This window comes from Kogia breviceps, chromosome 3 (assembly GCF_026419965.1).
Source record: "Kogia breviceps isolate mKogBre1 chromosome 3, mKogBre1 haplotype 1, whole genome shotgun sequence".
In the NCBI taxonomy this organism is placed as follows: Eukaryota; Metazoa; Chordata; class Mammalia; order Artiodactyla; family Physeteridae; genus Kogia; species Kogia breviceps.
The window spans coordinates 77,824,170-77,840,341 of record NC_081312.1 but is presented as its reverse complement, the minus strand read 5'-3'; the positions used below and the strand labels follow the sequence as shown (position 1 = coordinate 77,840,341).

The 16,172-nt window shown below is 39.2% G+C and overlaps 1 protein-coding gene across 9 annotated transcripts in view; it reads left to right on the top strand.

Moving 5' to 3' along the window:
* Nucleotides 1-16,172, top strand: part of RYR3 (ryanodine receptor 3) — a 550,085-nt gene that overhangs the window by 273,678 nt on the left and 260,235 nt on the right. For all 9 annotated transcript variants that reach the window (XM_067028902.1, XM_067028901.1, XM_059058605.2 and 6 more), the window contains 2 exons: nucleotides 11,734-11,907; nucleotides 15,595-15,716. In XM_067028902.1, the coding sequence (XP_066885003.1) occupies nucleotides 11,734-11,907; nucleotides 15,595-15,716 (296 nt within the window). The remainder of the gene's footprint in view (nucleotides 1-11,733; nucleotides 11,908-15,594; nucleotides 15,717-16,172) is intronic.

Genomic DNA, 16,172 nt, shown 5'->3' with positions numbered 1-16,172 from the left:
ATTCTAAGACCTCCCATTCGAGATCAGAAATTCAGAAGGGGACTATATTGGTGGAGAAGTGAACCTGAAGGTGATTTCTCAAGGTTTCTCCTGAGACTTTTTGGAAGGAATGGTCTCAGCAGCACTTTGTTGATGGCTGACCCCAGCATCCATGAATGGGGGCCATCTTCCCATATCTCCTTTTCCTCTGAATCTTTTTTGATTTTTTCCTGTCTGTTGGAAAGGTACTTTTTTGTCCTCTGTGAATGTAGGTGTCTTCAATATGTCAAATGCAGCAAATTTCACTCTAATAATAAACACGAATTAGGACCTACTCTGTGCCGGGTATCATGCTAGATTTCTAATACCATAGCTAAAACTCATCCATCTCTATGCCTTTGTTTCTTTTCAATCAGTCATTCACATTGCTGCTGGAACAATTGTTCTAAGATGCAACCCTTGTGTTATCCCTCACTTAAAATTCTCAGTGGATTCCCATTACCTATGCTAGCTTTTTCCAAGAGGTGTTCCAAACAATAATTCTATGAAAAAAAATTTTTTTAAGTAAAATGCTACATTAAACAGAGTTGAATAGGTTGTTTTGTTTCTTTTTGCTATTCTCATAAGAGTCCATTTTATACTATCCTTATGTTCCCTTTGACTCCTGGAAGAAGGTACAGTACTGTCCAAAGTCCTCTTTTCCCACAGAAAGTCTGTGAACAGTGTAAGTTTGAGAAACATGCACCTATAGGATAAAGTCAGAGTCCTTGTTGTTCAGGTCCCTTTCTGGACTTCACCACCCCCTTGCCACACTATACCCATCTTACTAGAATGTCGACCCCTTCTGTATTCCCCGTCTCGCCTCTTTCTCCTAGCCAAGCTCACATAAAGTGGCCATTGGTATAAAATCATCCTGAACTCCCCAGGCAGAATGAATTGTTCTCTCTTCCAAATTCCAGTTGCACCTTGAATGTAAACCATATCACCTTATTGTCATTAGTGGTTTGTATGTATGACTCCTGAAGTTTATACTTTAGAACCCAGAGCCATTTTTTTATCCCAAAATGTTAACATATATTTTCCACTTCTTCTTTATAACAGCATTCAAACACATAAACATTAATACAATCAATACTTAACTGTACTGATAGTTACCATTCAAGAAATTATGTTCAAATGACAAATGGGCTTTGGAATTACACTTGTCTTTGGATTCTCTTCCATTGCTTACTAGCTACAGGGCTTTGAGCAAATTACTCCAACTCTGCAAGCCTCAGTTTTATCATCTATAAAGTAGGAGAAATAAAAACAGCAGGGCCATTGAAAGGTTTAGATTAAATGTTTTTAAAGTGTCATGTCTAATACACATCACTGTGTAGGTCTTTGGTAAATTCACATGTTGGTGTTGTCATTGTAAAGCACTTGGCAAAATACTTCACTCAAAGTAGGCACTAAACGGATACTAGTCCTTCTAGAAATTTTAAGTCAATCTGGAGAGTAGCAGCTTATCATCTAAACTAAATACATATTTATGTGACAATTATGATGTGGTCACAACCATTTCCTTATAAACTCTCAGTGGAGACAAGGGGTAATGATTATTACCCTTCAACACATTATTAGGCCAAGTACCCTGTTCCTTCTTGGAATCCACTCATGATCTAACATAGGGGAGGTTGATGCAGATAAACAGGTAAATTGATGCCCACAGACCAATAAAACAAAAACAAATTATTTGCAACCTAGGCAGAGCATTGTGCGAAATGTAAAGACAAACACATCTCAGTCTAGCCCTTGGAGACAGGGGACAGGAAGTGTACCAGCAAAGTATTCATATTGCAGAAGATGGTAAAGAGCCTTGAGAGAGGGGAAGGGAGGTGCCATGAGATCATAGAAAATGCACAGGTGGATCTGCAAAAGCCTTGATGGATAAGATGAAAAGATACAGAGATGAAGTAGGGGCATTCCAAGCAGGAAGTGTAAAGTCAGTAGAGGCCCTGAGGGAGGGAACACTTGATATGGCACAGAAACGTAGTCCAGTTTGGTTAAAGCATGTGATATACAAGAACTTTAGAAGTGAGAATTGTGTTCTGTGGGAATTGGGGAGTTATTGGAAGGGAGTTACTGAAATAGCCCTGTCGTATAAGAAGGTTCCATTTCTAGCAGTAGAGTAAATACATCTGGGGCCATGTCCAAGTGAAGACAGAGGGGGGAGCATTAGTTCATGGCTTAAGTCAGAACAAGCTCACCCACCAATGGTCAGCCAAATCCAGCTTCTCTATCTCAGGATGCTCTCACTTCTTCTTCTTTTTTTTTTTTTTTTTTTTTAAGATTTTTAGAAATTTCATGTAATGTCTGAAACATTTATATTAACATATTTCCATACAAATAACCCAAAGAAAGTTTAGTATTAGTTGTTTGTTTGTTTGTTTATAATGCAGGTTCTTATTAGTCATCAGTTTTATACACATCAGTGTATACATGTCAATCCCAATCGCCCAATTTAGCACACCACTATCCCCACCCCACCACGGCTTTCCCCGCTTGGTGTCCATACGTTTGTTCTCTACATCTGTGTCTCAACTTCTGCCCTGCAGACCGGTTCATCTGTACATTTTTCTAGGTTCCACATACATGCGTTAATATACGATATTTGTTTTTCTCTTTCTGCCTTACTTCACTCTGTATGACATTCTCTAGGTCCATCCATGTCTCAACAAATGACTCAATTTCGTTCCTTTTTATGGCTGAGTAATATTCCATTGCATATATGTACCACAACTTCTTTATCCATTCGTCTGTCAATGGGCATTTAGGTTGCTTCCATGACTTGGCTACTGTAAATAGTGCTGCAATGACCATTAGAGAGCATGTGTCTTTTTGAATTATGGTTTTCTCTGGGTATATGCCCAGTAGTGGGATTGCTGGATCATATGGTAACTCTACTTTTAGTTTTTTAAAGAACCTCCATACTGTTCTCCATAGTGGCTGTATCAATTTACATTCCCACCAACAGTGCAAGAGGGTTCCCTTTTCTCCACACCCTCTCCAGCATTTGTTGTTTGTAGATTTTCTGATGATGCCCATTCTAACTGGTGTGAGATGATACCTCATTGTAGTTTTGATTTGCATTTCTCTAATAATTAGTGATGTTGAGCAGCTTTTCATGTGCTTCTTGGCCATCTGTACATTCTCTTTGGAGAAATGTCTATTTAGGTCTTCTGCCCATTTTTGTATTGGGTTATTTGTTTCTTTAATATTGAGCTGCATGAATGCTCTCACTTCTTTAAGCTGTGTCGTCATTGTTTAGTAGAGTTGGCTTTGTGTTGGTTTGTCTGTTTTAGTTTTTGTTGTCATTGCTTCTGTCTTTCTTTTGATTTACAAGCAGCCCCTGTATTGCCAGCCATAGAACTTTGGGAGTTGATGCCATTTTTTGAAAGCAAAGACACCATCGTCTGTAAACAATAATGATCCATTTATTTCAGAGACTCTAAAAAAACAAATCCTAGTATTTATTTTATTTTGGCAAAGTCATATTTAAATCAATGAAAAGTGATAAAAGAAGTGAAATGACCATAGTCACTGATCATTGGGGAATATGAGCTCTTGGTAATCAGTGTAATTATTCATATTTAACAGCTGTAGTCTGTAATATTTTTATTTTGCTGCATTGCCTATGGTTAGAGAGCAGGCTAGAGATGAAAACTTTGTGTATTTTAAATCCATCTACTGGCTTGAGTGTCTATAGAACTCCGGATATTTTTGAAATGAAAATCAAATATCCATTGTTTTATAGAATAAATGCATTTTTGACCACTTGCCTATTAAGAATCCTAAAATATCAAATTCTATTTTCCCACTGACTTTAGTTATAAAATCAGAAGTATGTTCCTTTGGAAATGTTCATTTTGAGAAATAAGTCATATTTAGCAATCCAGCCAGTGTTTCAACATACATTTAAAATAAGAATGTTCTTGCAATATATTAACATTGCTCAAAATGATCCTTAAATGTGTGCAAAATAATTTTGCTTTTATGAAGATTTGAAGGAAAGAAATAGGAGCTGAAAGGAAATATATATATATATTTGAAGGAAAAAAATTACTCAGCTATATATATTTGTTCCTTCAATATATGTTTGTTAAGTAATTGATAATTCTCTGTATTAGGAATCCAAAATTAATTGTCACCTGGCCCATGCCCTTCATTCTCTTATAACCTAGCAAAAGGAAAGTATCATTTAAACAAGCACGTTTACATTGTGATGTGCTAAGTACTCAATAGAGGGATGAGACTGTGCTGGGGAAATACATCAGGAGGGACTAACTCTGCCTTCACAGAGAAGGTGGCAGCTGAGCAGGGTATTAAAGGGTGAGTAGGAGTTTGGGGCCATGGGAAGAGCACAGTCTCTGGAGTTGGACTTCCTGGTTTAAATCTTGGCTCTTTCACTACTTCTTAAATGACATTGGACAAATTACTTGTTTCTCTGTACCTTCATTTTCTCCTCTGTAAAACTGGGATAATATTTGTAGCTACATCAGAGGCCGTTATGAAGAGTTAGTGTATGTAAAGAACTTAGAGCACTGCCTTACACATGGGAAGAGCTTAGTGCATGTGCTCCTGTTGTTCCATCATTAAGAATGAGAGTAAAGTTGGCACAACTGAGGGAACAGTGTGCTACATTTTTATTCTATAAAAATGCAAAATGCCACCTAGCTAATGGCTTTTACAAATGAGCAATTTAACACAAGATGTAGAGAAGAAATGGAAATAAGGTAGAACCATACAGAGGCCCTGATTGCTGAGGAGGGGACAGAGTTACCAGTCCACTTCCTGAGTCACTCTGTGACAGGCACCTCAGGTTATCACCAAGTGGACACCTGGTGCACAAGCAACTCCTTTTTCCATACTAGATGGTAAGTTTTGTGAAACAGTGGCAATTGAAGAATGAAATCCATTGACTGTAACACACAACTGAGGAGGCCATAAAAAACTAATACAACAATTACTGCATGGGACTAGCTCCAGACCTGCTCCAAGAGTCTGTTTCCTCTGCTGATTTCTGTGAAAGATACTTATATGATTTTTTTTAGTTATTTCTGAGATATACATTTTAAAGTAATAACTATAATTATGACTTATAACATTATACCAGAACATATAAGATTTTTAGAAATTTCATGTAATGTCTGAAACATTTATATTAACATATTTCCATACAAATAACCCAAAGAAAGTTTAGTATTAGTTTTGTTTGTTTGTTTGTTTTTTTATACTGCAGGTTCTTATTAGTCATCAATTTTATACACATCAGTGTATACATGTCAATCCCAATTGCCCAATTCAGCACACCACCATCCCCACCCCACCACGGCTTTCCCCCCTTGGTGTCCATACGTTTGTTCTCTACATCTGTGTCTCAACTTCTGCCCTGCAGACGGGTTCAACTGTACATTTTTCTAGGTTCCACATACATGCGTTAATATACGATATTTGTTTTTCTCTTTCTGCCTTACTTCACTCTGTATGACAGTCTCTAGGTCCATCCATGTCTCAACAAATGACTCAATTTCGTTCCTTTTTATGGCTGAGTAATATTCCATTGCATATATGTACCACAACTTCTTTATCCATTCATCTGTCAATGGGCATTTAGGTTGCTTCCATGACTTGGCTATTGTGAATTGTACTGCAATGACCATTAGGGTGCATGTGTCTTTTTGAATTATGGTTTTCTCTGGGTATATGCCCAGTAGTGGGATTGCTGGATCATATGGTAACTCTACTTTTAGTTTTTTAAGGAACCTCCATACTGTTCTCCATAGTGGCTGTATCAATTTACATTCCCACCAACAGTGCAAGAGGGTTCCCTTTTCTCCACACCCTCTCCAGCATTTGTTGTTTGTAGATTTTCTGATGATGCCCGTTCTAACTGGTGTGAGATGATACCTCATTGTAGTTTTGATTTGCATTTCTCTAATAGTGATGTTGAGCAGCTTTTCATGTGCTTCTTGGCCATCTGTATGTCGTCTTTGGAGAAATGTCTATTTAGGTCTTCTGCCCATTTTTGTATTGGGTTATTTGTTTCTTTAATATTGAGCTGCATGAGTTATTTATATATTTTGGAGATTAATACTTTGTCTGTTGATTCGTTTGAAAATATGGTCTCCCATTCCAAGGGTTGTCTTTTCATCTTGTTTATGGTTTCCTTTGCTGTGCAAAAGCTTTGAAGTTTCACTTCAAAATGCCATTTGTTTATTTTTGTTTTTATTTCTATTACTCTAGGAGGTGGATCAAAAAACATCTTGCTGTGATTTATGTCAGAGAGTGTTCTCCCTATATTTTCCTCTAAGAGTTTTATAGTGTCCGGTCTTATATTTACGTCTCTGATCCATTTTGACTTTACTTTTGTGGATGGTGTTAGGGAGTGTTCTAATTTCATTCTTTTATATGTACCTGTCCAGTTTTCCCAGCACCACTTATTGAAGAGACTGTCTTTTCTCCATTGTATATCTTTGCTTCCTTTCTCATAGATTAGTGGACCATAGGTGTGTGGGTTTATCTCTGGGCTCTCTATCTTGTTCCATTGATCTATGTTTCTGTTTTTGTGCCAGTACCATATTGTCTTGATTACTGTAGCTTTGTAGTATAATCTGAAGTCAGGGAGTCTAATTCCTCCAGTTCCATTTTTTTCCCCTCAAGATTGCTTTGGCTACTCAGGGTCTTTTGTGTCTCCATACAAATTTTAAGATGATTTGTTCTAGTTCTGTAAAAAATGACATTGGTAATTTGATATGGATTACATTGAGTCTGTAGATTGTTTTGGATAGTATAGTCATTTTCACAATATTGATTCTTCCAATCAAAGAACATGGTATATCTCTCCATCTGTTGGTATCATATTTAATTTCTCACATCAGTGTCTCATACTTTTCTGCATACAGGTCTTTTGTCTCCTTTGGTAGGTTTATTCCTAGGTATTTTATTCTTTTTGTTGCAGTGGTAAATGGGAGTGTTTCCATAATTTCTCTTTCAGATTTTTCATCGTTAGTTTATAGGAATGCAAGAGATTTCTTTGCGTTAATTTTGTATCATGCAACTTTACCAAATTCATTGATTAGCTCTAGTACTTTTCTGGTGGCATTTTTAGGATTCTCTATGTATAGTATCATGTCATCTGCAAACAATGATAGTTTTGCTGCTTCTTTTCCAATTTGTATTCCTTTTATTTCTTTTTCTAGCTGTGGCTAGGACTTTCAGAACTATGTTGAATAATAGTGGTGAGAGTGGACATCCTTGTCTCATTCCTGATCTTAGAGGAAATGCTTTCAGGTTTTCATCATTGAAAATAATGTTTGCTCTGGTTTTGTCATATATGGCCTTTACTATGTTGAGGTAGGTTCCCTGTATGCCCACTTTCTGCAGAGTTTTTATCATAAATGGGTATTGAATTTTGTCAAAAGCTTTTTCTGCATCTATTGAGATGATCGTATGGTTTTTTTTTTTATGGTTTTTTTTTTTTTTTTTTTTTTTTGCCATACACGGGCCTCTCACTGTTGTGGCCTCTCCCGTTGCAGAACACAGGCTCCAGACGCGCAGGCTTAGCAGCTGTGGGTCATGGGCCTAGCCGCTCTGCAGCTTGTGGGATCTTCCCAGACTGGGGCACGAACCCATGTCCCCTGCATTGGCAGGCAAACTCTCAACCACTGCACCACCAGGGAAGCCCGATTGTATGGTTTTTGTTCTTCAATTTGTTAATATGGTGTATCACATTGATTGATTTGAATATACTGAAGAATCCTTGCATCCCTGGGATAAATCACACTTGATCGTGGTGTATGATCCTTTTAATGTGTTGTTAGATTCTGTTTGCTAGTATTTTTTTGAGGAATTTTGCATCTATATTCATCAGTGATATTGGTCTGGAATTTTCTTTTTTTGTAGTATCTTTGTCTAGTTTTGGTTTCAGTGTGATGTTGGCCCCATAGAATGAGTTTGGGAGTGTTCCTTCCTCTGCAATTTTTTGGAAGAGTTTGAGAAGATTGGGTGTTAGCTCTTCTCTAAATGTTTGGTGGAGTTCACCTGTGAAGCCTTCTGGTCCTGGACTTTTGGAAGGTTTTTAATCACAGTTTCAATTTCATTACTTGTGATTGGTCTGTTCATATTTTCTTTTTCTTCCTGGTTCAGTCTTGGAAGGTTATAACTTCCTAAGAATTTGTCCATTTCTTCCAGGTTGTCCATTTTATTGGCCCAGAGTTGCTTGTAGTAGTCTCTTATGCTTTGTATTTCTGCAGTGTCTGTTGTAACTTCTCCTTTTTCATTTCTAATTTTATTGATTTGAGTGCTCTCCCTCTTTTTCTTGATGAGTCTGGCTAAAAGCTACCAGATTTTAGTTTTATTGATCTTCGCTGTTGTTTTCTTTGTTTCTATTTCATTTGTTTCTGCTCTGATCTTTATGATTTCTTTCCTTCTGCTAACTTTGGGTTTTGTTTGTTCTTCTTTATCTAGTTCCTTTAGGTGTAACGTTAGATTGTTTACTTGAGATTTTTCTTGTTTCTTGAGGTAGGCTTGTATAGCTATAAACTTCCCTCTTAGGACTGCTTTTGCTGCATCCCATTGGTTTTGGATCGTCGTGTTTTCATTGTCATTTGTCTCTAGGTATTTTTTGATTTCCTCTTTGCTTTCTTCAGTGATCTCTTCGTTGTTTAGTAATGTATTGTTTAGCCTCCATGTGTTTGTGTTTTTTATGTTTTTTCCCTGTAATTCATTTCTAATCTCATAGCATTGTGGTCAGAAAAGATGCTTGATATGATTTCAGTTTTCTTAAATTAACTGAGGCTTGATTTGTGACCCAAGATGTGATTTATCCTGGAGAATGTTCCATGTGCACTTGAGAAGAAAGTGTATGGAATGTCCTATAAATATCAATCAAATCTATCTGGTCTATTGTGTCATTTAACGCTTGTGTTTCCTTATTAATTTTCTGTTTGGATGATCTGTCCATTGGTGTAAGTGAGGTGTTAACGTCCCCCACTATTATTGTGTTACTGTTGATTTCCTCTTTTATAGCTGTTAGCAGTTGCCTTATGTATTGAGGTGCTCCTATGTTGGGTGCATATATATTTATAATTGTTATATCTTCTTCTTGGATTGATCCCTTGATCATTATGTAGTGTCCTTCCTGGTCTCTTGTAACATTGTTTATTTTTAAGTCTATTTTATCTGATAAGAGTATAGCTACACCAGCTTTCTTTTGATTTCCATTTGCATGGAATATCTGTTTCCATCCCCTCACTTTCAGTCTGTATGTGTCCCTAGGTCTGAAGTGGGTCTCTTGTAGACAGCATATATATTGGTCTTGTTTTGTATCCATTCAGCCAGCCTGTGTCTTTTGGTTGGAGCATTTAATCCGTTCATGTTTAAGGTAATTATCGATATGTATGTTCCTGTGACCATTTTCTTAATTGTTTTGGGTTTGTTTTTGTGGATCCTTTTCTTGTCTTGTGTTTCTCACTTAGCGAAGTTCTTTTAGCATTTGTTGTAGAGCTCGTTTGGTGGTGCTAAATTCTCTTAGCTTTTGCTTGTCTGTAAAGCTTTTGACTTCTCCATTGAATCTGAATGAGATCCTTGCCGGGTAGAGTAATCTCGGTTATAGGTTCTTCCATTTTATCACTTTAAGTATATCATGCCACTCCCTTCTGGCTTGTAGAGTTTCTGCTGAGAAATCAGCTGTTAACCTTATGGAAGTTCCCTTTTATGTTATTTGTCATTTTTCCCTTTCTGCTTTCAATAATTTTTCTTTGTCTTTAATTTTTGCCAATTTGATTACTTTGTGTCTTGGCTTGTTTCTCCTTGGGTTTATCCTGTATGGGACTTGCTGCACTTCCTGGACTTGGGTGGCTATTTCCTTTCCCATGTTAGGGAAGTTTTCAACTATAATCTCTTCAAATATTTTCTTGGGTACTTTCTCTCTCTCTTCTCCTTTTGGCACCCCTATAATGTGAATGTTGTTGCATTTAATGTTGTCCCAGAGGTCTCTTAGGCTGTCTTCATTTCTTTTCATTCATTTTGCTTTATTCTGTTCTGCAGCAGTGAATTCCACCATTCTGTCTTCCAGGTCACTTATCTGTTCTTCTGCCTCAGTTTTTCTGCTATTGATTCCTTCTAGTGTAGTTTTTCATTTCAGTTATTGTTTCATCTCTGTTTGTTTGTTCTTTAATTCTTCTAGGTCTTTGTCAGACATTTCTTGCATCTTCTTGATCTTTGCCTCAATTCTTTTTCTGAGGTCCTGGATCATCTTCACTATCATTATTCTGAATTCTTTTTCTGGAAGGTTGCCTATCTCCACTTCATTTAGTTGTTTTTGTGGGGTTTTATCTTGTTCCTTCACCTGGTACATAGCCTTCTGCCTTTTGATCTTGTCCTTCTTTCTATGAATGTGGTTTTTGTTCCACAGGCTGCAGGATTGTAGTTCTTCCTGCTTCTGCTGTCTGCTCTCTGGTGGATGAGACTATCTAAGAGGTTTGTGTAAGTTTCCTGATGGGTGGGATTGGTGGTAGGTAGAGCTGACTGTTGCTCTGGTTGGCAGAGCTCAGTAAAAGTTTAATCTGCTTGACTGTTGATGGATGGGGCTGGGTTCCCTTGCTGTTGGTTGTTTTGCCTGAGGCAACCCAACACTGGAGCCTACCTGGGCTCTTTGGTGGGTCTAATGACAGACTCTGGGAGCTCACACCAAGGAGTACTTCCCAGAACTTCTGCTGCCAGTGTCCTTGTCCTCACGGTGAGCCACAGCCACACAGCCACCCCCTGCCTCTGCAGGAGACACTCCAACGCTAGCAGGTAGGTCTGGTTCAGTCTCCCCTGGGGTTACTGCTCCTTCCCCTGGGTCCTAATGCACACACTACTTTGTGTGTGCCCTCCAAGGGTGGGGTCTCTGTTTCCCCTTGTCTGTTCAAAGTCCTGCAATCAATTCCCACTAGACTTGAGAGTCTGCTTCTCTAGGAATTCCTCCTCCCGTTGCCAGACCCCAGGTTGGGAATCTTGATGTGGATCTCACAACCTTCACTCCAGTGGGTAGACTTCTGTGGTATAAGTGTTCTCCAGTCTGTGATCACCCACCCAGCAGTTATGGGATTTGATTTTACTGTGATTGCATCCCTCCTACCGTCTCATTGTGGCTTCTCCTTTGTCTTTGGATGTGGGATATTTTTTTGGTGAGTTCCAGTGTCTTCCTGTCGATGATTGTCCAGCAGCTAGTTGTGATTCTGGTGTTCTCGCAAGAGGGAGTGAGAGCACATCTTTCTACTCTGCCATCTTGGTTCTGTCTCCATACTTAAATGATTTTAACAGATATATTTAAAGCTCTGAGTCAGGGCATTTATATAACATAAGCATTAAAATCATGGAAGATACAATTTGCTGAAAATAAGTTATTTGGCCAGTAAAGGGTTAGTTATTAAGGTATCTAAGTTGGGATGAAGAAAGTAGAAAATATAATGGAGAATTATGTAAAACCAGAACCAAAGAGTGATTAAATAATCACTAAAGTAGCCAATACTTGAAATCCATTGATTTTACAATTAGCAGCAGATAAAGGAAGCAAGCCTTTCTGCAGTCCTGGCTTGGACAGGCACATGATGATTATCCTGGTAATCGATTCCCTTGCTTACAAATTCTGCACAGGTGACTTGCTTTATACATTGCATTTCTATTTAATCAGACATGCCTACCTTTGTTTCATTTTCTGTGAAATAGGAAATCAAGGAGAAACTGGATTCCAGTCACAAGCGAGATATAGAGGGCATGGGAGTCCCAGAAATCAAGTACGGAGACTCTGTCTGCTTTGTCCAACATATAGCCAGTGGTCTCTGGGTGACCTACAAAGCACAAGATGCCAAGACATCCCGGCTGGGACCTCTGAAAAGAAAGGTGAGGGATTAGAAAGGCTGGAAGCAACTAGGCAAGAGAAGTGATTGTGAGAATCAGGTGAACGTGATGTATGTTTACTTCTTAACAATTCTTCCTCTTCTGAAGAATTATTTCTGTGACAGATTGTGTAGCCTAATGTGGTTACTCTGACCTCATATTCAGTGGGGAATAAATAGAGCTACCTAGATGACAAATCTGTGAGGAGAGGGTAGGATATGTTCCATGTGCTCTAAAACCTGAACTAAATGACTTTTGGTGGTATGCTGTTTTGGGAGTATCCACATCATTGCGCCTTTCATTTAAGTGGATAATTGAGTTATTATGCAGTTTTCATAATATACAGACTAAATAGAATCTCTACAAAGAAAAATGCAGATTGCATGATAACAAGCACACAGGAACCAACGTGCAGAAAGATGAGATACCGTGGAATGATACTGTATTCACAGAGAATGAATGCAGGTATGAGTGGTCTGTCACAGCCTGCTACAGTGGGAAATCTGGATTGGATACATAAAACATCTTTTTTCCAGAAAGTCAATTGCCATAATAGGGTTTCTTTTGATAGGAACCAGAAAATAGATGCTCTAGGCATGATCCTTTTTTTGTTTTTGAAAACCCTTAACAAAACGTGGGTTTGGGTAGTCAAGGAGTCCCATAGTAAGGTTCTAGGAAGCACTGTACACTATGTTTTGTATATGTCAGCCTAATGGGAGGTGATGAAAAGTTTTCCAGAATGCTGGTTATTGTAAGAAAGGAGGTTGGGAGGAAACCATAAGGTAATAAATAGCTTATTTTGTATAAAGTAAAGCATACCAGGAAAATATCCAGAAAGGGAAAATAAAATTACAAAGAGGAGATAGAAAACAGCATAAGTAAGAGGCCACAAAGACTAGCTTGTATGAGCCCAGCCCTTCCTCTGCCAACAATTATAAAGGCTGGATTAAACACAGAAAGAAACCATTTGAAGGCTTCCACAAGCAAGGCACCCAGGACATGGGTGCTAAAGATCCCAAATAGAATGTAAGTGCACTAAGGTGAGTTCCTCCTTTATCACCACTTTCCCCTCAGCATTTTGCGGAGTTGCAGCACAAGGAGTGGGGTCTTCTGTTAGTTTCACTGGGCTGGAGAGACATATTTGTGATAAGGTCAGCTGAGTTTTCTGGGACTGGAGGGGCCACATTTCCCAGTGGAGGAAACTATAGAAACATGAACCTGAAATTCTATTTGCAGTTTCCCTTAGCACCTTAAGCTGACTGTGGATAGAGTATGAAGCTAAGATAGCAAACAGAAAGCGCCAGCTATGGTGGAGAAGAGCAAAGCAGAGATGTGGACAGTATGACAGTACTAGGAGACAGAGGTGGGGAATCTCCCTCAAGCTGGAATGGCCCCTGAAAATACAGTAGGTTTTCAACTGAATCCCCAAAAGGGCTCTAACCCAGGAGTAAGGGCTACACCCTGGAAATAAGGGCAAATTGAAAATCGATGCCAAAGGCCCATCATCTACCCTAACAGCCAATGAGAAGAAAATTAAATCCTCTAAAGAGTACGATAATATCATCTAGAGTTTCCACAATTTTTCATACCTACTAAGATAAGAATGACATTTAAGAAAGTAGAATTTGTGGATCTTGGCTGTAATTCTCTGTGGGTGGGGACACAGTTGAAGGACCCTGTCAACTAGGAGAGATCCCAGTTTACGGTGTTGATTTATTGTGCCTACCCCTGACTGTTTCTTCTGGCCATAGTCCAGAGGTCCATTTAATTGCTGAATGTGCATGTGAATTTGGGAGATGCTTCCAGAAACTCTCTCTAAATGGTGCCATAATGCTCAGCCCTTGATAGGGCTGCCCAGCTCCATTTCACAAGGAGCCAGTTAAGTTCCCCTCTATAAATACAAAGAATGTCCAATCTGTGTTAAGCATTTTATGAAACAAAATGGGAATTTAGAAAAACCAATGGGAAACAGACACAGTGAGAACCCTGACGAATGATACTTCACCTTACAGGAAGTATCTTCTTTCCATCTTGGGCTTCTGCTCTCTGCTCTTGGGTTATGGAATTCCTCCGAGAGAAAAAGGACCTTAGGACCTGAGCTGCAGCGATCAATAGGATACATAATAACAACATTCTAACAGCTGCATTTCCCCCATTTCTCATTACTTTCTTGTTTGGTTGGCTGGTTTGAATGTGTTATCTGAACAAGCAAAACCTAAGGTCTTTAGGGACTGACCCAAAAGCTGGGACTGAGGCCAGAGTAAACCTAGTGAAATGTATTGGCAAATCTAAATGCAACATTGGTAAGCAGTTGCTGGGAAGTTTGGACAAAGTAATGTTTTGAAAGAGTTGGTGACTCCAGTAGTAAGGGCATCCTTTGCTAATGCTTAAGCTACAGTATATAGATGGCATGCAAGGTCTTTTTTCGAAAATGAACATAAATTTGTACAAGCCAGCATTCTACTTCCTGTGTGAATTCATTAAATCAGGATATGTTTTCAGAAGAATATAAAATAAGGAAGAGATTTTCACATGGAAAGGAAAATAAGTTGTTTCTTTGTGCTAAAAATGAGATACCAAAAATCCTTATTCTAAGGATATTTTTTGGAGCCACATATTTAATTGTCACAGAGACTGACTGACCCCCCATGCCCCTTCCCCAGGACCTACAAATGGCCTCCTCTCACTTACTCACCATCCAGAGGAAACCATGCCAGGAACTTGAATCAGGATTTGACCCTGGCTTGAACCAGAGTCAAACCATCCCAGTTAATAACAGTATATATTTGGCCCTTCTAGAGAAAAAAACAGCTGACCTCCATACCAAAAAATGCCAGCCCCACCCAAAAATTCTATCATGATGTCACTGGCGAGCAATAAGTATACTAGCTTCCAGACAACTGATCTGGGATCAGTAATATATTTCCCCTTATAACAAATATGCATCGAGTACCTTTTATATTCTAGGAAACATGCTAAATGACTTACATGTAAATCATCTAATCCTCTAAATAACCCTCTAAGTCCACCTGCAGATGGTGAAGTCAAAGCAGAGATTTGCCCAAGGTCACACAGCTGGGTTGTGGCCTAGAAGGATTAGAACTCAGGTTAGCTGATACCCAAGCCCAGGCTTTCAAACCCCCTCTCTAGCCTCCATGAGAAGCAAACTACCATCTCGAGCTGCTTCCCCAGTTCTACAGTCAGCTAACTCAGTGTAGCTGTCATTCAGGAGAGAAAGCCATGCCTGATCCCAGTAGAGGGTTTTAGAGGGTTTTATTTTAACATGTCTTTCTTCTTCCTTGGTTTATCTCTGGAGGAAAAGGCTCTGAACAAAGTGATTTTTCTCATCTCCAAGGATAAGGTTTTGTGTTCATTTTAAGAGAAAAATCTATCATAAAATATGTTTTCATCCTTTCAAATTGGCCATCTAGGCCCAAGGAATTTATTGTAACTCACATCACAGTGGCACATAAAGTTTCATTTTCATCAAAGCACCGTGTCTCAGGAATGAGTCATACGTCAGCAATAGGGAGGATGGGGAAAATAACTTTGTTAATGTCCCACTTTCAAAATGGGCCCCTGGGGGAACTTGGCTGGGGAGAAGGAGTACAAGGGATGAGGGAAATACTGCCAGAAACGTTGACTCTCCAGCTGTGTAACCTGGAACTGGTGTCCTTGGCTCTGGGGTAGGTCATACTCCATCAGGAAGGCCACATGGATGACGGGTTAACACTGCAGAGATGCCAGCATGAGGAGTCCCAGGCTGCCCGGATCATCCGGAACACGACCGCTTTATTCAGCCAGTTTGTAAGGTAGGTGAGCTCCTTCCCTTTCTCTGCTCGTCAGTTTCTATTTTGTGGCCATCCAATCCCACCAACCACCCCCTTTTAATACTATGAATTTTCAGGAAATAGGTATGCACCAGCAAAGAGTTTTGCCAGAAAGAGCTTGGGATTGAAACTTATTTCCCAGTAGGTAAGCTCCTCCTAGGTTCACTCTTGGCCCAACAGAGATGCCCAAGCCACTTTAGTTATTCAGGTTGGTGTCACAAACACCCAAGGTCTTCTCATGAAAATTAAGTGGAGAGAGCTGGTGTGCTTTAAGTCCCATTTGTATTAGTGCGTGAAGAGGGGAGGAGAGAGGAGTAATGGATCCACACCCTCTGTGCTATTTAGAAAGGCTTTCTACGTCATTCAGAATTGTTGCTGTGGTTTGGTTCCAAGGAGATTTGCATGGAAGGCTTGGGTGACCCACCTATGGCTGGGACT